General features: G+C 46.6%; 1 protein-coding gene across 16 annotated transcripts in view; it reads right to left on the bottom strand.

The window, feature by feature from the left end:
- LOC108023289 (potassium voltage-gated channel protein Shaker) overlaps positions 1-23,285 on the bottom strand; it is a 120,925-nt gene that overhangs the window by 64,893 nt on the left and 32,747 nt on the right. For 4 of the 16 annotated variants that reach the window (XM_044093167.2, XM_050886601.1, XM_044093164.2 and 1 more), the window contains exon 1: positions 18,902-20,473. The exons of 8 other annotated variants lie outside the window; for them this stretch is intronic. In XM_044093167.2, the coding sequence (XP_043949102.1) occupies positions 18,902-20,292 (1,391 nt within the window). In that variant the 5' untranslated portion in view covers positions 20,293-20,473. Of the gene's footprint in view, positions 1-2,137; positions 2,221-5,066; positions 5,339-11,071; positions 11,123-18,901; positions 20,474-23,285 lie in introns of those variants that run through there. 4 more of the 16 variants (XM_050886629.1, XM_050886630.1, XM_050886613.1 and 1 more) reach the window with 4 other exon arrangements.

Genomic DNA, 23,285 nt, shown 5'->3' with positions numbered 1-23,285 from the left:
GGGTTAAGGGGAACCGCACTCGACGCACTTACGATTGAGCCGAAGCCGAAGCCAGGCTGAGCCTAAGCCCCGGCGCCTAAGAAGCGAGCTGTGTGCGTGCGAATGGCCGCCCAGCCCCTCGAGAAAGCCCCCCCCCCCCCCCGGAAAGGGGGCGGGAACTCCACCCCCTCCCCCCTCGCATTCAACCGCAAACTGCCTTTGTTTTATGATGTTTCACTTGCCAGTTGTTGCTCGGGCTCCTTCCTGTTGCCTCAGCTGCTTGCATGCAAAGTTCAATCAAAATAAATCGGTTGCCTAGAGCCTTGCCCGGGGGTTAAAGGGGGCCCCTGCCCCCTGGGCGGACAAGGGTTAACAGGGGCCGGGCTGACGAGCCGTCACGGCAGCCCTGCCCCTCGGCCCTCCCCGACTCCGATCGACTTCTTCAACTCCTCAAGTGCCCAATTAATTTTGGCGTGTGCGAGTCAAACTTGAATTTAATCGCAAATACAATGAGAGCACGGCGCTAGAAGAAAGCAAAGAAAGTAGGGCTGCCAACAAAGGGGGCGCCAGCACAAAGGAGGCTTAGAAGACGAGGCTGCACAATAGCCTCATGTGGCAGGTGCTCAGGCTGCAGGTGAAGCGGGGAAAACCTCAGCTGCTGCTAGACAAATTAATGAAAAGAGCGGGAATCCAAACTAATTTGTGGGGAAAGCTGGCAGGCGGAAAGTTTTCCCAGGATATGGTGGACTTGTGGAACAATGGGCGTCGTATTATGGTGAGTTTTGAGAGATAAAACCATTTTTGAGACACAAAACCACAGACAGTTGGCTTGTTTTTGGGAGTTTTTAAAAAAGTATTTTCTGGCTTCGGTTGTGGTTAATGCTTATGTTTTAAATACCTGCATTTTCTATAGTTAGTTTTAAGTAAAATAACAATGCACTAACTAGCACTAGCATGTGCTTCTTGGTGGCCTGCATTTTCTATTAACCCACTTCAGTTCCAGTTTACAAAGCTCATTCTGAGCCCCTTCCCTTGATCTTGCTGGGCTCCTTGGGGCGGGCTTATTATAAATTAAACCTGCTCCCATTCCTTTGACTATTCTATTTTTGCTTAACTTCGGCTGTGATTTTAGGTTTGATTTACAATTGCAAATTGGGTCAACTTGTTTTTCTTTCGGCTTCGGCCCTCGGCCTGCCCCCACCACTCAGTTTTTGACGGCGCCAATGCGTCGTATGAGCAATTTGCCAGTTCCTCTTTAGGCCCTGCTCCTCCTGCTCCTCCTGCTCCTCTGGCTCCTCTGGCTCCTCCGACTCTTCGGGCCACTCCAGTGGCTGGGGATGGCAATGGAAATGGAAAATGGCAATAGGAATTGAAGTTGCTTATGTAAGCAGTACTCCGGTGGCGGCACCGCCCTCTGGCCAACCCTTTGTGCCCCCTCGACTGGAGTGAAATATTAATTAACTCGACCTGCAGCCTAAGTTGGCCTGGCCAGCCCCCCTCCCCCACCAGCACTGCCCACTATCCACCATCCACCATCCGGCGCCACCTCCTCCTGCTGCCGGAGGCTGCAGTGGGGCGCCCCAGGGCAAATTATGTTGGCTGTGTCCGGGTCCGTTTACCGTTTGCCATTTGCATTAATTAAGGTAAACAAACACGGAGACAGCGGTGGCTGGAGTCCAGCTCCAGCTCCTGCTCCTCCTCCTCAATCCGCAGCCTCTGAGCCGATCTTGTCCTGGCCCTTGCCTCCTCTTGCCTCGTTTTCTCCGACAACCACGACGCGTCAAACGGTGCTTAAGCTGTTTTAAACACCTTTTCAAATGGAGTTTTCCTTCGGCTTTCCTTTGCGGCACGCACCGAGCTCTGCGCAACAATAACAACAAGAGTTACAATAAAAAAAGGCACACACATTCACAGTCACCGAAAAAAAAAACACAGCCAGAATCACGCGCGGCAACGCGGCACGCAGCACCTGTGCTGGGGGTGGGGGGGGCGAGCTCGGTAAAAAAATATTGAAGAATGGAGTGGAACTCCAGTGGACTGATGGACTGACTGATGGACTGACTGGGTGACAGACTGACTGACTAGCTGACCAATTGGCTGACTGACTGAGAGGCCAACAGACAGACTGACTGGCTGACTGGCTGACTGATTGACTGACTGACTGACTGATTGATTGACTGACTGACGACAGTCGCCGCCAGGCGCGGAACGCGTTGCACGATTACGTTGTGACGACGTGACTGCGACTGCGACGACTGAACCGAACGGAGGCGCTGCAAGAGTGCCCAGCGCCACAAGAAGCGCCGAGCGGCGAGCCGAGCGGCCGTCAGCGGCCCGAAGCCCCACGTTGGGCGCCACGAACTCTGCACGAGCGAAGTTCCGGGCCGAGGCGAGCACGTGCGATTTGCTGCATTGGCTGCGGCTCCTCTGTCAGCGTGCTGGACTGGCTGGGCTGGCAGGGAGCAGGGCGGCGAGGCGGCAAGGAGTCCGGAGCCCAGAGTGGGGAGTGGGGCGTAGGGAGTAGGGAGTAGGGAGTGCGGAGCAGCTCCCAGAGCTGCACTCTTACTCCGCCGGCGCCTCTGCGTGTTGCGTGCTATGTGTGATGTGCTGTGCTGTGCTGTGTGGCAGGTACCGCTCCTGTTCCCGCTGGCCAAAGCCAAAAGCAGAGGCATACGAAAAACTCAACCGAACTGGGCAAAAGGCAAATAGTTTTAGTGCCACTTGGCACGAACACAGGCCCAAAAACGAGTAAAAAGGCGAATAAAATGGAGAACAACAAAGCAGCCGCCGCAACAACAAAGGCGAAGAGTAGCCTGGGTGAACATGGCTGAGCAAGAGTAGCGGGAACCAGGGAAGCAGGGACACAGGGACACCACTGGCGACACTCGGGCACCGGCCGCTGGAAAAATGGGGGCCATGTCGGACCAGGCGAGTGCCGCCTGGGGCCGCTGAGGCGGCGGCCAGAGGCAAAACAGCCAAAACATGAAAACTAGGTGAAAACTGTAAATGAACCGAGCTCACACAGACCAGCGCGCACGGCTGAAAATCGAATCGAAGGAGAAACCACAAAAGCCATGGCCCCCACCCCACGTGCCCGATCCCACAGCCCAGGGCCCATCTCCAGAGCCAAGGTGTGCTGCTCCATTATTAATGTGTGCTTTAAAACGCCGCCGGGCTGGTTATGCTCCCGTTTGTAGTGCTGATCCTGTTCCCACTATATATTCCCGGGCCCAGGCGTCCCCTTTGTTGGCTCCACTTGATTATAATAATGCGAATAACTGCACGACCACACACACGCAGGGGCGGGCCTAGCTGTGGTGCACACACACGCTGACATATACGTGTCACGTGTGCACTTGAACGCTTGCTTCCAGCGCGGGACAACGTGGCGTATGAGTAATGCAATTATTAATAAATAAACACATGGCACATTCACGCACACAAACGCGCGCGCAAACAAAGCATGCGAAAGTTCGCGAAGGAGGGGGGAGCAGGGGCGGCCAGGACTTCGAGGGGGAGTGGGGAAAGTGCGGAGAAAGCTGGCCAAAGCGCAGCTTTAAGCTCTCAGCTAGGCCTAGTCGGAGCTAACTTTGAAGCTTTGCAAAAGCACTGGCTTTGAGTCGGGCTTGCAAGCTCAGAGGGCGGACTTTTGGAGCAGGGGAGAGCTTTAAGCTCCGGTGTCCTGACTAAGAGAGGTTTGTCCGTATGGAAGTATCCGTGTGAATAAGATAAAACTTTATGAGAGCTTGCAGATGTGAGGGGAAATATTAGTTTGAATTTGAACATTGGAACGTTTGTAAAGAAGTTGGCATATCTACGGCCTTATGTTCAACTAAAATTAGGTTTTTATCCCATAAGACGTAAGGAAGTTTGAAGTTTAAGATTCGAGCTTAATATGATGACCAAAAAACGATTCTCAGCATATTAAATCACTCTAATAATTATGGAAATTCCTCTTTAGGCATATAAACATGTTCGAACTTAGGAATGTTAAACAGTTTTCAAAAATGGTGTTCTTAGCTTTTAAATGTCCTTTTTAAACTTCTTTGCTCACTGTATTGGAATAGTTTTCCTTAAAACTAAAAAAAATGTAGTTCTTCCACATGAATCATTAGATCTAATCGAATTAAGGATGTTTTATACGATTTTAGAAGTCAGAAAAATTGTCTATAGGGGTTGTTGGAAGATATACCTAATCTGGTAAATATATCTTAGCTTCTTTTATTAAAATTAATATTTTTTTAAAGTATTCGTTTTGGCATGAATAATTTCCCCTTATAGAGATTAAAATGATTATCAAAAACTGAAAAGGCTGCGGACGCTTTTATATGCATCTTAATATTCAAAATACCAAATAGTCTGATATAGTTTTTCTTTAATCTAACTGAGAGGTTAAGTTTTCTGATTATAAAATCATTATTGGTTCCCTCTCAGCTTTTCCAATAACCTGATTACAACTCATTATTAATACTTATGCTTAGCAAGGCGACTTAACCTATGTACTTATACAATCTTCAGCTAAACCCTTCGACCCAGTAAAGACATATCCCAAGTACTTATCACTTATACTTTGCGACTTACCTGCGGATGGAGGAGATAGCGCAAGACATCGATTGCGGTCATCGTGGAGGGCGCAGGGGGTGTTGCAAGGGAAGACAGAGAAAGAAAGTGATTAGCAAGGTCTGCAAACACGCAGCACGCTCTTCGAGAGGCAAAGCTTGGTACACAGCACGAGATACGGTAGCTGTCACAAGTAGATACTAGTTACAGGTGCCAAGCAAAGGCGTTCGGTGGCAAACAAGGCGAAACAGGAAGCGTAATACAAATGTTTAAGGGGAGGTGGATGCAGCGCATATGCAGAGCTGGCCAAGACTTACGGCTACGACACAGATAGCTACGGTATAGATACAGATACATTATATTCCCGACTCGGTAGATACACTGGTTACCGGCTGCTGGCCACGCACACAGTCTCGGATGTTAGTGCGGCAGTTCGGCAGTACACACACACAGGGGCACACATATCACATCGAGGGGAGGGGATCGGTGGGGGTGGGGGGCGGAAGTGGGCTTGACTTTTCACTTACCCGCCAGCAACAAGTATCATCTGCATGGCCTCAGTGTCGGTTTCGGTTTCGGTTTCGATTTCGGTTTTGGTTTTGGTTTTGGTTTTTCAATTCTCGTTCTGCTTCGATGAGCTCACTTGTGTGTCTGTGTCCGTGTCCGTGTGGGTGGGTGTCTGTGTGTGTGGGTGTCTGTGTCCGTGTGCGTGTCTGGGTGTGTGTGCCGGTGCGCAGGTGTGTGTCTGTGTGGCGTGCAGGTGAGGGCGCCGCCTGCGACGGGTCCTAGGGGTGCGCTGAGGGCAGCTGCTGGCTAACTGGGCGCCGGGCCGCCCGCAGCTGCATGACGGCCGCCGCCGCCGGGCCGCTCCTGGCCGAGAGTCGCGCGTCGCCGTTAGCTCTGCCTCACTGTACGGAGGGCAGTGGCCACTGCTGCGGCACGCACAAGAACTGGCACTCGACCTGGCAGCGTTGTCTGTGGTTGCTCTGCCTCTGCGGTGGCCATTTGCGGATCGTCGGCATTGGGTCTCAGTTGGTTCGGTCACTCTTAGCGGGGGCTGCCTGTAGGAGTGACTTTCCTGGGGCCCGCTCGATCATCCAGGCCCACTGTGCACAATCACCGGTTATTACCGGAATTACTGGTTTATCTTTGTACAGCCTTCTAGGCAGTATGTATCAGCTCTTTTCACTAAATTTATAGTTATTTATGCCTGAGTATCTAGCCATTTCCATGTGAACATGTCGTCTATGGACATTTTATAAGCGAAACCAGTGTCACCTGGTTTAAGTATCAATATTTTCAATAAATTAGATTTTATAAAATTATTTATTTACTCAAAATTAACTGAAAAATCAGGCTTATGGGCCTGAGATTAACCTGAGAGTAAATAAATAAATGCACTGAAAACTTGCTGAGTATAAATTTTAGGACAACAAGAGGAGAATTTCAGCTTCTCAGTGTCATAATTGTGACATAATTAAGACATCTTTAACATATTTTAATCGCTTAAATTGTTTTTTCTACGGGATTTTGGACTGTGAACTATCTAAATAGTTGCCAGGATGATCGACGGCCCCTGGAAAAGCACATGAAAACCGCACTGAAGTTTCACTGTCGATGGCGAGCACTTCGGCGACCGCGGTTGATGCCTTCTGGGTTTTCCGGCTCATCGCCGGCCCGGCTCTCCGGCTGCAATTACACGCTGGTTGCGCCACATGTTGCTGCCGATTGTCGCTCGCTTACTTATGCATAGGGGGCACCGAAAAAAAAGGCTGGTGATTTGCAACTTCACTGGGAAAGCCAGGCTTTCCCTTCATCTCGTTTCATTCCGCTTCGTTTTCGGGGCGCAAGGTCGTTGCCTGGCGGATGCAGGCCACACACACGAAGAAAAACGGAGAATACTCTACTTCTATATGCCCATCTCGCTCCCACAAGCACGCGGAGGCACACGCACGGACAGGCACAAGCACGCACGGACACGCACGGACACGCACACAGCTGGGGCGAGCAGCTGTTTTCGGGACTGGGTATCCAGAGCCCGAGAAAATATGGAAAAACTGGTCCTGTCGAAGGGCAACTGCCGCCGCTTGCCGCTGGGTTGCGCTCCAGTGGGCGCCACGCGGTCAACTGAGAGCGCTCGCCACTGCCACCGCTCGCTGTTGCTACACTGCCACTGCTGCTGCGCTTCCATTAATTAATTAAACACAAATTTTCGTTCGCCCGCCGCGCACATAATTACAAAACAAAATATTACGCATACGCCAAGGCGACGCCGCAATTCCCCGGACACACTCACACACTCACACACACTCGGAGTGATATAAAAAACAAAACACACAAAGGGCGAAAAAAAAGCCGAGGGATATATTAATAAATGTAAATAAAACGAGAGCTCCGCACAGCTGCTTCAAGGCTCTTCTTCTTCCGCTGCAGACATGCGCCTGACCCACTCCCGCACACACGCGCGGGGTTTTCCTTTCCCACATTTTTGCTCCATTATTGAAATTTGTTTACATTCGGCTGGAGACAGGGAAAACACGAAGAAACACCGGGCTGCCGCAGGAAGTGAGCTGGCTTAGTGGCGCACGGACATGCACAGACCTGCAGCAACTCGCTCAGAAGACACTCGGGGACCTGCCCATTAATGAACGATGCGTTTTTTGTGACAAACTGAGGAGTTTTCCTCTCAAGCCGCAGAGTTCTCCCTGGCTCACAGTGCGTATACGTAACGAAAATGCCGCGAAATGAGCGCGGTCCACCAAGTGAATGTGCCACTGCTGGCGTGTTCCAGAGCCCAATCGTTCCGCCAGCAGCGGAAAGAGACGGCACGAGGCGGAGCGAGAGAGAGGGGGCGAGAGGCTCCGTGTGGAACGGCGGCATCTTCGGACGCAGACAGCAGCACAACACACGGACGTGGACCCGGCTTTGGCTCTGTGACACTGACACACTGGCAGGGCGAGCGTGTACGGGGGTGGCAGGGGGCGGAAAGGCGGCCGGAAAAGCGGGGCCAGCGGTGGCGTAGTAAAACAGAGGGACTATGAAAAGCTCGCGGCAACTCTTTGCTTCCATTAAGTTAGGCAAATTGTTTGGCAAAACAAACATCTTCAGAGCACATTTCCCCACTCCCCGGGTTACTTTTACCCCCGGAAGGGAAATAAAGCCCCATTTCCTTGTCACTCCAGACCTAATTAGCATGGGGACATGTGCTGATAAACTATTCCGGTGAAAGCCAATCAATTAGTCCGCTTTAGAAAGCACTTCGGATAGTCCTCTGCGAGAAAGTGTGTGTACACTTTCCATTAGTTGTTATAATTTTCTCTCTGGCGCTGGCCAACTAATCGTTGAACCTCATCTGCCAAATTGCCAGCATCAAAGCCATAATTCACACGCTCGGCGTGGAACCTTTAATGCAGCAATTAAAATAGTAAATCAAGTCGTTTGCCGCTCGGACAGGCCATTAATTAGGCCCGAAACTAAGTGTCCATAAAGTTCGGTGGCAAATCGGGGAAAATCGAACACGGCTAAAATGGATATTGTGGTTAGGTTTTAAGGAAAACTATAGCATTTAAGTAGAGCGTGATTCACCACTCGAAAAATCGGCTTCGCCGCTTTGCAGCCGATAATCATCTACAAAATCATAGTCGCAGACGCTATTTTAGCAGCTTGGATTAGGCGCGCGGCGCACTTTTCGATTGCTCTGTACACAATAACAAAAAAGGCACGCAAACAGCGGGAAATTCGCACTCGCGCGGAGAAAAAAAGAAGTAGCTTCCCGAATTACACTGGCAGAAAAGGGCGCAGACAACACTCGAAAGCCGGATGCTAACGGCAAAGGCCATGGAAACTCAATGCAGACGGCGAAAAGGAAAGCGGCCAGCGGAAAAGTCCCATCTTCATGTTTCACATTTTCCAAAACGTTTCCCTGGCCCCGGAGAGCGAGAGAGAGCTATAGCCAGATAGAGAGAGAGAGAGAGAGCTGGGGCAAAGAGAGAGAGACGGAGCGAGGGAGAGTGCAGCAGCATCGCACACACACACACACGCACGTTTTGTTTGCTACTTCCTAATATGTGTGCTTCCCTTGATGAAGACGACGCACACCAGCACGCACAGGGGCACCGGTGAAAGTGGAGAAAGTCGAGTCGCGGAGGACTTGGCACGCGGGATGTGCCGTGCCCGCCGGACGGCGGGATTCGCCGAATTTATGTAATTGGCGAGCGCTTAGCACCGAAAGTGGGGCTCTAATGCGATGGCCACTCTCGACTGGTTCCGCGTGCGACAGCGACGTTTATGCAACTGGCCGTGGCGATGGCGATGCCACACTTTCGCCAGCTTGCCCCCGGCACACGCACACGACCACAGGGACACCCGCACACCGACACGCCAGCATTTGGGTGCAACAAAGGCAAGAACAAAAATTGATTACTAAAACTGTGGAAGGACTTCGGAGCGCTGGCAAACAATGCAAATGAAACTGGCGAAAATGAGAATGGCACTGGCACTGGGCATGGGCATGGGCCTGGGCCTGGCTCTGGGTATATAGGACGTTAAACGTTTCTTTGGCGCCACCGGAACCACACATTTCCCCCCCTTCCGCCCCCTGGCGGCGGTGAAAGGCGACGGAGAAAGGTGATCGGGGCTTCCAAATTCAGTTACACTTGCTTTTACGCCTGCGGCCGGGGTCGGAGGTGCCTTGCACACCCCGTGTGTGTGTAATTATAGCCAACTGCTCCACATTCTGACACAGAGATATGCATTTAGCGTTTGGCCCGACTTGAGGCTTAGCCGAAGGTGCAAGACGTACGTGTAGGGCCGCCGGAGCAGCTGGAGGCGGAGGTGGCGGAGGCCGCCAGACAAGCGCCAAATGCCACAGACAGCGGGCAAACAAAAAACAGAAGGCAAGCGAAATCGAAACCGAAACTGAAACCGAAGCCCAGAGGAACTAGAACGCTGCGAAAGACGGAGGCACACTCAAAAAAATTCAATGAAATTGCTAAAAGTTGTAAAAAAAATCAAGTAAAAGTATGCTGATATATATATCATCTATGCAGAAGGCCAATTCCTTTTCCAAACATTGATTGGAATGTCATTTTTTGGGCCAACACACTAAGAATGGATTCAAATTTCAAAGCTTACGCTATAATTCCCAACCAGTTATGGTCTTCAGCCCAGCGAAAACTTTTCTTTTTCAGGAATATTTTGCGAGAACTGCTTTTCTTGATCGCTACAATTTTTAGGAGCCTTTATGTTGTACAAGAATACTGTATAATCTCCCTCAGGTAAGTTTGCACATTTAAGCACTTTAAAATACCACTCATCCCATTTTTTCTCAGTGCACAGATGGTGGGTGTGTGATGGTGGCAAACATGGCACGCAAAGTGTTCTAATGACGTTCAAACTTGGCTATCGGAGCAGAAGTCGAAGGAGATATCAAGCCAGACGGCCAGAAGGAGCCGGAGCATGACACACACACAAGCACACAGGAGAAAGTGGGAGACGGGGAGAGGCAGATAAGAAAGCGGAAGTTGCCAGAAGAAGAAGAAAAGAAGCAAGCAGGGCAAAAGGAAGAAGGAAGAGCAATTGACATTGATTGGTCGGCGGCCATCGGTGGGTTCATCAATCAATTCGATTGACTTGCGATTGCCGGGGCCAAAGGGGCACACAAGCAGAAAATAATAATGCGAAATTACATGTTATTCAATGGACAGAAAATATGGATTTACTTTATCGACAAACATGACTGCTGGGCACACATAAGGGGAAAACAGCTGAAGAAGAGGTTCGGTAAGTGTGTTTTGTAATAAACTACAACACGCCAATCGTCTTGACCTAAAATCCGATTGAAACCTATTTTTACGCTTTCTATTTCGACTAAATAATCCTTTAAAAATGTTTGCCATCACACCTTTAATAATAGTTTATGGGAAATTTATTCAGCAGTGCCACAAAAATCTGCAGAGCACATAAGCCAGGTATAAGACCTTCTAAAATCCCTGGCTTCATTATTATTTATCGCTCTGAATATTCCTCCTGCACTTTACACTTTCACCTGCCTTTTTGCAGTGGAACACAGTTAGAACCTCCTTATTTTTTCTGCCAGAACTTTCACCCCTGTCCCCCTTTCTCGGGGGCTCCCCCCAATGGATGGACTTTTTAAAAACTAGCCCCAAAGCAAAGTGGAAGCGGTCAATGAAGTTTATTTTTGGCTGGGTCACCGCACACACAAGCATGTCAGGCGGGGGGGAAGGGGCGGAATTTGCGTATCAATTGATTTTCCGAGAAGGAAAATTCCCCCCTAACCCCCCCCCCCCCCCCCCCATTCAACATTTTATCGAAGTCAAATCAAATCAAATCAAGGAATTGTGCATAATTCAGCTGTGCTACTGGTTTTTCCCTTGTTTTGGCCATCAATTTTTAATTTCTAATTTTATCTGATGGCTGGACTACAGGGCGGGAGAAAGGGGGTACAAAAATCAATGCGTGAAGCCGGAGAAAGCGAACTGCAAAAAAAAGTAGGAGCCCGGCATATATTTACATTTTTTCGATCTCATCCTTGATGGCGTGCACTACGAACATCCTGGAGCAGCTGGCGATGTTGCTGTTGCTGTTGCTGTTGCTGCTGTTGCTGTTGCTGCTGCTGCTGCAACTCCACTTGACCAACACGGGGCACAGGCACAAATCACGTGAAAAAAATGTGAAAAACTTGAACAAAAAGAGAACGGCAATTCGCTGGCCGGCCAGAATGCGTTTTGCTCGGCCCAAAGCCGTCGAGGGCCATTATCCTGCCAACAGGAGGCAGCAACACACACACGAGGATCGCTTAGGGGATCGCAGAGCCCAAATCCCCCGATCGAGTGATCCCTGATCCCTGATCCCTGCCCAGATCACACACTGCTCAGCTGGCAATCGAATATTTGGCGAATTTTATCCGCCTCGAGCGAGGAGCAGGCAACGCTTCCGCTTTCCGCGCCGAGTGCAACTGCAACTGCAACGGCAGCAACATCAGGCCGAAAAACCTAAAGCCGAAAACCAGAAACCCAGAACCGAAAATGTTTTGCCTGACTGCCGAAAAATATAAAAAAAGCTGGGCAAAAATAACAAATACAAAAGGGCAGACTCAATTCAAACGCCAGGCAGCAACAATATTTGTCGCCACAGCAGCAGCAGCAGCAGCAGCAGCAGTTGTTGCAGTGGCAGCAGCAACAGCAACAGCAGCAGCAGCGGCAACAACAGCCAACGACTAGGCAGTAAAAATTTCAAAAATTACAGCAGCAACAACAAGTGGAAAAGGGCAACGCAGACGCCACAATTTTTGGGCATCCAACTGGCGAAAGGCCCCTGCAACAACAGCAACATCAGCTGCGGCAGCAGCAGCAGCACTGGCCACAACGACAACAATCAAAGACATTGGAGACACCAGGGCAGCGCCGTCGACGGCAGCAGCTGCGGCAATAGTTGCTGTTGCTGTTGCCATTTGAACTGCAGCAGCAACACCAGCAGCAGCAGCAACACCAGCAGCAGCAGCAGCAGCAACAACAGCAGCAACACCAGCAATTGCAGCCACTTGAGTGCCCAATAGCACATATTCATGTGCCCACAGGGTGTGCGAGTGTGCGAGTGGCTGCCCTAGTGTGTGTCCAACACATTTATAGCTGACACTTTGTCATACGAGGCGCTTGACAAAATGTTATTTATACAGGGCAAGAGCACACATTTGTCGGCCGAGAAAAAACAGCAGGCCCCATCAAGTGCCTAAGGCAACGACTGCAGCACGGCCCTCACATTTCAAAGTTTCCCGTTCAGTGTTTTCAAAAATCTTGGAAAAATTAAATAGCTAATTAATTTTTTAAGGGCCCTAAATATAGTTTTTATTGTGAAAATTGCATTAAGTTAAAACGGAACAATAGCATGCTTTAAAATCGCAATTTTCTGTGCTTAATGCTAGGCATAACTTCTATTTTTTAAACAAAATCTCTAAAAAAATAGAGAAAGCTTTGCTTGTAAAAGATAAATATATATATTCCTTTTTTAGAAAATACTAAATTATTTTATTAAAATAAAAAAACAGCATAATATAATATTTCTTAACATAATACTAGGCATAATTTCAATATTTAAAAAACTATATCAGCTTTGCTTCATTTTTAAGCTAATTAGTTATTTAAGGACCATAAATATATATAATTTTACTTACAAATTAAAGTGTTTATTTTATTGAAGAAAATACATTTTTTATCAAAAACTTTATAGTATTGCCAATATCACATGCCAGACTTAAAGCCCTATGACTCCTGCGTGATTTTTGACTAACCTGTGATTTATGTTTATAAAGTTCTAATAACCTTCAGAAAAAATTAATGATTTTAAATAAATTGTAAGTCTTCATAGTTTTTTTGTATTTTTATGACTTTTTAAAATAATTCCAGCTAGTTAGTTAAAAATCAAGCCTGTGTCTTAGGTTATTGATAAACTACAGCTGCTCTTGATAAATATTTAAAAAAATGATCATTCAAAATCTAAAAACGAAATAAAATTGTAATAAAATAAACTAAATATGATTGAAGAAATATGTTGTCCTGGCCTAGAATATTCCTCTTTGAACTCTTGGCTGCTTTTTCTCCGTGTATATATTTAATCACTTTCTTTGATGAGTGCTAAACACCCTAGCACAAAATGCTATCAAATTTGATGAATTTAATTGTTTTACTAAATACTAGAGATTTACCAAAAAGGTATGAGTATCTTGCAAAGTCAGGGCATAGCCGATTCGCTCTAGATCGGCTCTGGCACTTGCTATTGGCCTGCTGCTGACTGCTGTTGTTGCCGTTCGCCCTTTGGCCAATTTGCTTATTGTTCGCCTCTTGGCTCCGCTCTGCCTTTGGCCGCCTTCCCCGTTTTGGTGTCAAACATGCAAAACATCGCACAGAAATTTAAAGTCCGCTCGGGCGGGGAAATTAATGGAAAACTGGGCTGGGAGCGGAGAATGCGTCCCCCGGCCAGGGAAGTGGAGAGGGGAGAAGGGGAAATGGGGGCTGGGAAAGGGAAATAAGCCCGCTGTCACATGTCACATTGTGTCATACATGCGGAACAATAAAAGAAAGCAGCGGGCGGCGGCGGCGAAGGATACTCGCCAGCATGGGGAAAGTTGGCAAAATCGCTTGCGTGATTCCATTGAAAGTTTATGACGGCAAATAAATGACAACAGCAATCTGAAAGTCGGCGGTCGTAAAAAAAGATGAACGACAAACTGTCGCGGAATAAATCGCTGCTGACGTCGTCACTCGGCCCCGCCCCCTTTTCTATGGCTACAGTGTATGCACTGTACAAAATAATATTTACATTTACAATTTCCCAATTAATACTTGATTTAAGTACCGAAAGATATAAAACTAGGGGATTTCTTATGAAAATATTTCTGTAAATTTGGAATAAAATACATTTAAAAAAATTAATGCTTTAAATCTTTAAATAAATATAATGAAAAATGAATATTTATAATTCATATTTTAAATGTGGAACAATTATGCAAAAATAATATTATAGAAAAATCTTTGTTTGAAATTCGTAAGCTAAAGATGAATACTAAATTTAATATTTTCCTATCTTAAATGAATAAAAAATTAATCAATCAGTAAAACCAATATTTAAAATACTCGAATTAAGTATTATAATTTAATAAGGTATTTCCTTATTCACAAAATATATTCAATATTTTACGTTTTTCAATTAAATAAAAAATCGTGCGACTCCCAACTTTTCCCAGTGCACCTATAGATGGGTTTCTTGCGAATTTTTGTCGCAGCGCTCAATAAATAAGTAAATGCAGGCCAAAGTGCAAAGACAAAGACGAGGCGCCCAGGTGGGAAAGGTGGGAAAGGTGAGAAAAGCGAGACAGGTGAGTGGGTCTGCGACTTCGGTGACGTCAGCGACCGGGAGGTGGGGCGGGTTCATCAACAGGGCCTAATGGATTTTTTTCAGCCACCTAGCCTGCAGTGGCGACCTTCGCGCCGGAGGGGCAGGGTGGCCAGGGGATGGCTTTTCACATTATGCATGCAGCTGCCGCAAGCAGCAGGAAAAGCTGGAAAAGCAAAGCCAAAGCAGAAGCCGCAGAAGCAGAAGCAGAGGCAGAAGACGAAGCACGTGCAACTTTTACTTTCACTCGCTTTGTGTTCGTTTCGTGCTTCGATTTGCCGGCGAGTTCAAGGTCGCTGCCGCAGGGGGCGGTGGGTGGGCGGCAGTTGCCACTGGTGCCCCCACTAATTGGTGCCGCCTGCGGTAAGGTTGTGTGCGAGCCGCCTTTTACACTGCAGTCTACGAGGCAGTCTCCCTGGTAGCCTACTTTCCTGCGTCGCAGGGAAAGGCTTTCATTTCGCGAAAAGCCTCTGCGAGCTTGAATTAATTCCGCTGGCCAAGAAATTAGCCAGGCCAGATGGTAAACACTTGGCCAGCCAATCAGTTTAATTGAGAAAAACTTCCGCGACTTTCCTAACTGTCAGATGCTTTCAAATGTTTCAAACTTATATAGCTAATTACCCCTCTTAAATGGCCTAGCAACCGCTTTAAAACTTAGCATTTTGTTAATATATAGCACTGGCATCATTTAAATATCTAAAAATAATAGTATTGTATTGGCCTTCACAAAGTTTGCTTGTATCTAAGTTTGGAATTTGTTCTTTAATTGCTTGGTCAATTCTTTCTACAATTGATCTTTTTTAATGAGCAATAAATCTTTGTTTATGTGCTAAAATTCTGTAATAAAAATTCTTAAAAGAATATATTCACTAATCTTTAAACAAATAGTATAAGTATATTTTCACTTGAGATTCAATGACTAAATGCTATCAACAAATACCATCAAAAATATTTTAAGAGAAGCAAGAACCTAACATAAATCAAGTTATATATGCCCCTGAAGAAATAGAAACTGGTGTAATATCCACTATATAGGTCAACCCCAATAATAGTAATATTTCCAACATTACCCACCGGTAAGTACAATTTAATTGCATACTTCCAGGCGCCTACTCAGGAGCTTTGGAACCGCTGGGGAGTTATTCAGCAAAAAGAGGAGCGGCAATTCGCATTACAGCCATCGAATAATTAATATTTACCCCATCATTAGGCGGAGGCACAAGAAGTCACAAATAAAATGCAAATCACTTGGCATTGGACGCCCGATTGCAGTGGGCCAAATAGCATATTGTTCTGTCCTCGCCAAAGGCCTTTACACTTGGCCCGAAAACGCGGAGGGAAAAAATGCTGGAAAAAATAAGTTGCGAGTGGCCAATTCAATGAGTTCGCCTCCCAATTCTCTTATCGCTGTGCAAGGATCGCCACAAAGGCCATGTTACGAAATTATTGGACACACACTCACACACACTTTCGCACACCCACACACACCACTGAAAAAGAAAGCAGCCTGTGTGTGTGCGGACATGCAATGCAAATAGTCAACACGCCGCCACATGCCGTGCACACAAATCAAGGGCAACATGTCTCATTCCGGGTCTGCTCCCGCCCCGAGGGGGCAGACGCAGGGGGCGGTGGGCGGTGGGTGGTGGCCAGTGGGCGGTGGGGCGGCGAGGTCGCCTTGCCGGGCAATTTAAATGGCGGCTACATGTCGCAGCGCTGGCGTCGCGTGTTCTCGCTCTCACTCTACCCACACCTACAGTTATCCGGCGCTACACCGCGAGAAATATATTTTGAAAATTCGAAAAAAACACTAAGTACTTCAAATGAGGAGGAACTACATTTTCCAATGGTTCTGGTAGAAGGTTATATTTTCTTTTAACTAGAAATAAAACAAAGAAGAGACATGCCATGATAATATATTATAAAAACGGAAAAAAACGAATTTTTAAGTGGATAAACTACACAACAAAAAGTTTTAACTTCGTTCAACTGAAAAATTATACAAAAATAAATTAAATAAAAAGTCAACTCATTGAACATTTGGGATCTGTAATATTATTACTTTAATTTTCAGTCTTATTAAGAAGAAAAAGGTATGTTCGTATTTACCATATCCCCTAAATCGGTTTATAAAACTTATAGAGATAAATAAAAATATTTGTAACTTTTTCAAAAATAATCTTTGTTTTAAGTATTAATTTTTTTTTTGACCAGTAAATAATTTTTTTTTTCATTTTTATAAGAATAAGAAAGGTTTGAGGTTGTTTAAAGCAAAGTTTCCTAACTATATAATCTGATTTTAGCATAGATACTTCTTAAAAAATATTTTAACAAATATTTGAATCAGTAAAATCCCAAAAATTTTTTCAATATATTTGCAAAACGTTTTGCTTGACTTTTTTCCCAGTGCTCGCCTTTTTTTGTCGCCCACGTGTTGGCCACTAAAAAGGGGCATACTCCCCGGCAATGAGCGACTGTGCGAGTGTGCGGGTGTGCGGGTGTGCGGGTGTGTGTGCGTGTGTGCCTTGCCAATTAACTGAAACTGCAGAGTAATGTTCTGGGGCCAAGTCAGTACTCCCGATTTGGCCCGCCCCCACACCGCCGGCGTGCTATTATAATATTCGCTTCTGTTGTTGCTCTCTTGTTGCTATTTCGCCGCTTGTTGTTTGTCGCTTCTGGCATTGACATAAATTCTTTTTTAGCAGCAAAAAAGCAGCACAAAGCAGGGCAACAAAGGGCACAGTCCACGGCGACACGCAAGCCACATTAAAGCAGTTCCACACCCCATTCCAGGCCCCGAAAACCAAGGCATTACATAAAGGCGGTGAGTACGAGTATATGACAGACCAAGCCAGAGTCCCCGAGTCGAATGGGGCCACCGAGGTATGGTAAATGGGCCAACAGCTGTCGAAGATTCGCCAGAGTTGGGCTGAGAGCAAGTGCTGACCTGGGCCAATTAACGGAGCCACCGCAAAGATACTTTTCGCCGCCACTCGGTGGCGTATACGTAATGTGGCCTGCCCTCTGGAATAACACAATAGCTCTGGGGATGTTGCCCCGATCCTGGCAGGACACTGACTTATGCCGGCTCCAGTTAGACGCCCAGATGACTACGCATTTATTTGCCAGCCTCTGGCCCTCCCAACTTTTCAGCACTTGTTTTTGCTCCCAGAGTTCTTCGGTTCTTTCCCTTTTGGCCAGAGTTTGGAGCTGGCGCCGTCTACTGTCTGTTGATTCAGATTCGGTTATAGATTCTGGATTCGTTTACGGCTTCTGTGTCTGACTTTCGGGCATTGACTTGGCGGCAACTTGGCTCTGTCTCTGACCCCAAGCCAACGAGCTATATATTTTTCCTTCTTTTTCCGGCGTTTTCCCTCTGTTGCGGACATTACGCATACGCCCAGTGGGCCGGCCGAATCCCTGCGAGCTGATTACACCCATGTGACACTTGCGCAGAATGGTTGCAAAGTGGCAATTAGCAGGAGAGCACTATCATCGTATCATATATAAATAAGTTTAGAAATTTAGAGAGCTTTAACTAGTGACAGTTCAAGGTGCCACCATAACCTTTTTGGATAGAAGTCAGTATGTAATATTTGGAAAGCCAATATAAAAGTGGCTAAAAATAGCAAAGAATTTCTTTAAGGTTGTAGTTTAAAATGTTTCAGAGAACGTAAACATAAATTACCTGATATTTTTGGTATATTTTTAAATGTATCAAATATTATAACTTAAATAGTATTGAATATGCCAAAGATTATAAAAACAGTATAAAAAGGTATTCTAACTAGTATTTAAAATAAAAGCATTGCATACTAAATAAATGTTAAAATAATTATATTTGAATTAAAATCTTAAAAATGTTTAAAATACTTCATGATATACAAAGAAGCCATAAAAAAGCCTAAAGACCTTAAAACATATTTGTGATTCTGCTTAGCATTTTAAATCAGCTTTATAAATAAATTAGGCATCAGTGGTTCGTAAAAGCAGTATAAAATGTTTGTAAGCTATTCAGTATCTACCAAACCGAAAGATACTGCAAAAATACCGAAATATACCTTTCAGTATCTACCAAATCAAGAGATACTGCAGAAAATACTGTACTTGCACCCAGTGTCACATGGGCATAAAATCAAATTGCAACTTGGGTGCTTTGGGGCGGGGAAAATCGTATCAACAAGGCGAAAAAGCATTGGAAAGCGGCAAAGCAAAGCGGTACTCAAAGCTGATTAAAAACTATGTGTTCGCAGGTATTCTTAATCGTTTTATTGAAATCGTTACAAGCGAGAAACTGAAGGAAATGTCAGCGCGTAAATCAAATGGCAAGAGAAGCACTTGTTTTGCTGCGTAAATTTCATTGATATTCGATCTATTTCTCTCGTTTTTGCTTTCATATTCTGAGGTGAGGCTTAAGAGCGGTGGGTGCTTTTGGATTTTTGGTGATGGGTACTTCTCATAGGGGTTCTCCGATCCCTTGTCCTTCTTCTTGCTGGCCGCGGGCGTGGCCTTCCGCGGTCGATTCATCATGGGATCGTCCATGGTGCGCGAGGACTGCTGTCGCGTGTGGGCCGGCGGTCCAGGAGGCTTCTTTTTCTTCTTCTTCCCAGCCTCCGGCTGCAGCGGATTGAAGGCGAACTGCAGATGTGGCTGCTGCGCCTGATGCTGCTGCTGTTGCAGTTGCTGCTGCTGCTGCTGCTCGCGGCGCTCCAGGAAAGCGGCATTGGCCGAGGCCACCGTGGCTATCCTCTGCTGCTGCTCCAGATCCTCCAGCTCCTTCTCGCGCTTCTTGGTCAGCTGGACTATCTGCGAGCTGCGACGTCGCAGGGCGGCGGCATAGGGCGTGGGCGTGGCCACCGCCGGCATCATCTCACCCACCCCAAAGAGTCGCCGTATGCGCCGCCGGCTGTTGATGAAACCCAGTCCCAGCTGGACGCCCAGGCCCAGTCCCGATCCCGATCCCGGGACCGTGGCCGCTCCCGCCGGCGCCGTCACCTGGCTGAGCGAACTGCTCGCTCCACCCTCGCTGCCTGCTCCGAGCATCTGGCTGAAGTTGCTGTCCAGATCGCAGCTGCTGGCCGCCGAGTCGGCGCCGCAGGGAAAGAGATATGTGTTCAGGGTGCTCAGGGTGGTGGAGGTGGAGGTGCCGGTGCCCGTGAGGGTGCCGATGCGACTGATGGCTCCCGTGTTGCTGTTGCTGCCCAGAGGGTGTTGCTGCTGGGCATCGAGTGCGGCTGCTGCTGCTGCTCCTCCTCCCCCTGTTGCTGCCGCTGGCTGGTGTTGCAGGTTGAGTGGCAGGCTGAGTGGCAGCGGCAACATCACCGCCGTGGAGCCACTCACGCTGCCCGTGGTGCTGCTGTCGTAGCTGTGGGGATTCACATAGATGTGGTTGTTGTTGTTGGTGGCCGTTGTTGCTGCTGCTGCTGCTGCAGTTGCTCCTCCGGCTGGTGTTGCTGCTGTGGTGCTGCTGGTGTTGACCACCAAGGTGGTGTTGCTGTTGCTGCTGCTCTCATGGTGGTTGTTGTTGCTGGCTTGGTTGGCATTGCTGCTGCTGCTTCTAGTGTTGTTGTTGAGGTTGCTGCTGTTTGTGCTGCTGAGATTCACCCTGTAGAAGGTGGTGTTGCTGCTGCTGGGGGCATTGTTGTTGTTGTTGTTGCTGGAGCGAGCTGGCGCCGTGGCAGGTCGCGAAACCTGCGATCCCGATCCTGTGGCGGATCCAGCTGCAGTGGCCTCCGGCTGGGCAGTTGTTGCAGCTGCAGTTGCAACTGCTGTTGCTGTTGCTGGCTGCACCTGCTGCTGTTGCTGTTGCTGTTGCGACTGCTCGTTGCCATTGTTGCTGCTCATTGCTGTGATTTATTGATGACTTTCGAGGCCCTGAAGTCTTCCAAACTAATGTTTATAACACATTTTACAGTATTGCTAATAAAAATGTTCTTGAAGTTGGTTTTTATTCTTTGCTTTTAATTAATTTATGGTTTTATTTAGAAGTTATATTTACGATTTTTGATAGGTTCAGTGTGCTCTAGAAACTGAGATTAATGATTAAAGTTAACACTTTTTAGCATTGGAAAATGAGGTATTTTGTTTTAATGTTTTACCTTTTCGGGTTTAATATCACAAACGTAGGCAATGTCTAACTTTAAATACTCCACACACGCTAAAATATTTATTTAATTTATGACAGTTTTATTGCTTTACAATTTTTACATTATTTCTTTTATAAATTGTGGTTAGGCTGCTCTTTGAATGCAATATTTAGTTTTATGTGTTATTTTTATAGATTACTATTTAGACTGTTGAGTTGTTATTAAGGAAATTTGTTCAATTCTTTAATTTTGCAATCATGCTAAATGGTTTGCTTGAACCCCTTGAGGACCCCTCCTCTTACAATTCGTGTATTTTATCTTGGACCGCGTCCAATTGGAGTTGAATGCACTGCTCCGGTTGCTGGTAAATGGTGTGGTAAGTGGTTATGGCCAGACGTTAGCTAATCGCCGACTTTTCCCCGGCCTTCCACGCACTTTTCGTCCGCGGCACTCGAACAAAAATCACAGACGGGGGTCAGGAGGTCATTGCAGCTTATCACAATGCAACGCGGCTCACAGGCACTCGAAACACTGGCAAAAAAATGTTTAAAAAACGCAGGCGACGGCTTGCAGGTCTAGCCCCTTCGATTTTCGTTGATTTTCTTGCAAGCCAGTATTTTTCTTTCCATTAGCTCCGTGTTATCAGTCAGAGCCACGTGCTCAACGCGCCGCGTGTCACAATTGTATGAACTTTGGGCCGCGTTGTTGACAATGCCAAAAGCCAGCGGCGGCGGCAGCAGCAGCTCCAGTGGCAGTGGCAGTGGCAGAAGTGCCAGCAGCAGTGCCACCAGCAACAACGAAGTTGCCGCACGCACACACTCTCGCCCCGCACACACACACACACACTCACTCTCGGCGGCGGAGAGAGCGAGAGAGCGAGCCTGTTAACTGGCTTCCTGGCTGGCTGGCCGGGAGCAACTACTCGCCAAAAACCAGAGGAGCCAGCGCCGAAAAATTAAAAAAATGAGGAACAGAAATCTAAGCCAGCAGCACCACTTGAACCGCTCACACACACACACACCACACCCAGGGAGCACTCACATACACGTATATCCGTGTCCTGGGTAGCACGGGCATGGCAACGATTCCTCATCGCCGCAGTCGTCGTTTCAATTTCGGCCAGTTTCGGTTCAGCCGGGTTCACTTCATTGCTAACTTAACTAAATGCTGCAGATGGCGGCGACACACACTGGCGCACTCAGCCACACACTGGCTAACACACACACACGTGGCAGCCCGACTTTAACTCAACTCGCAAGAACAACAAGGGCCAAAGCTCGCGAACTCCGAGTTGCGAGTGGATGGTGCACAGTGGGGGCGAAAATCATAGCATACTTTTGAGGGTCCCCAAAGGGGGATTAGTATTCACGACTTCTTAGGCTTAAAAAGCAGTTGGTTTGGTTCTGTAGAAAAGTGATATCTCTTAAATTCACCGGAAAATGCCTTAATTAAGTCACTATAAATTGCTGGCATTGAAAATTATTCTTCATTTACCTACATTTAAGTTAAAGAAAGGTTTGCTTAATAATCATTTTTATATTTCATTAAAATGGCGTGTTGTTTATTTTGTTTATATGTTAATTTAGTAAATGTCTTACATAATAATAGCTAACTAGAGACAAATAATTTCGTAGGATTATAACTGATTTTACTTAATTTTATTGTCAACTACTTTTAAGATATAACTTTATCTAGGCTCAGAATAAACTAAATTCAAACTTGTTCAAGTCAATTTGTTTACCATTTTTCTCTTATTAGCTGGAATAAAATATATTATATTTTTATTAATTTTTTAAGGCCAAAATGCTTCTTATTTTCACTCATTCACTTGGAGAAAATATAACTGATTGTCGCTCATTTCTAAGTCCAAAATGTACTTTAAGCATTGAAATATTTTTAATAAGCCTCACATATTTGCTATCTGAACTCCTATTTATCTGCCCCCCATTGTGCCCCCGTGAGTGTGTGTGCGTGTCTGACAGCCGAGGGCAACATTTCAATTCGGCTTCGTGCCGTCGTCGTTGCCGCAGTCGCTGTCGTGGTGTTGTCGCTGTGTTGTCGTTGTGTTGTCGTTGTCGTTGTCGTTGTCGTTGTCGTTGTCGTTGTCGCGTTCGTCATTTTCGTAGTTTGTTTTGCTCGTTCGCTGGTCCCTCGTTTCGTAACCGCTTCGCTGTGTGAGTGCCGTGTGCGCTGGTGTGAGTATGTGTGCCTTCGCATGACGATTAATGTTAATGTGTGTGCAGCAGCAGCAGCAAAATGCACTGCGGGAAACCAGGGCTCACTGTAAAATAGTCGCCAGTTGTGCCTAAGAAACACATTCTTCAATACTTTTGGCAACCATTCAAAGAGGGAAATTCAGACGTGGCTTTCATTCATAAAATCAGAACCTCTATGAATCGTATTTAAATAATTTAATACAGAAACTAGCAATATATTTTTGGCCGTGCAAAAACAGCAGCTGTCTGGCAAATTATTACCAGCCTGGCCTCGACCAGAGGTAAAAATTCAATTGGGGGCCTTCCTGGTTCGTGCAGGGGTATTGCCTTCCACACTCCCTTAAAATTAAGCAAATAAAAAGTATTCCCGTAAAAATAAATCAAATATGTGGTCTTCCCAGGCACGGGCATTATCATTCACCTAATTTCCTCCCTTAATGCAGCACCCAGCACTTATGGCAACTTATGGCCCGTAAAACCCAAGCACCCATTCATATTCGGAATCAAATTCAAATTTAAATTCCAATATCATTTT

The sequence above is a fragment of the Drosophila biarmipes genome, chromosome X, assembly GCF_025231255.1.
Source record: "Drosophila biarmipes strain raj3 chromosome X, RU_DBia_V1.1, whole genome shotgun sequence".
Classification (NCBI taxonomy): domain Eukaryota; kingdom Metazoa; phylum Arthropoda; class Insecta; order Diptera; family Drosophilidae; genus Drosophila; species Drosophila biarmipes.
Note: the sequence above shows the minus strand (reverse complement) of the source record. Positions and strands in the feature narration are given on the sequence as shown.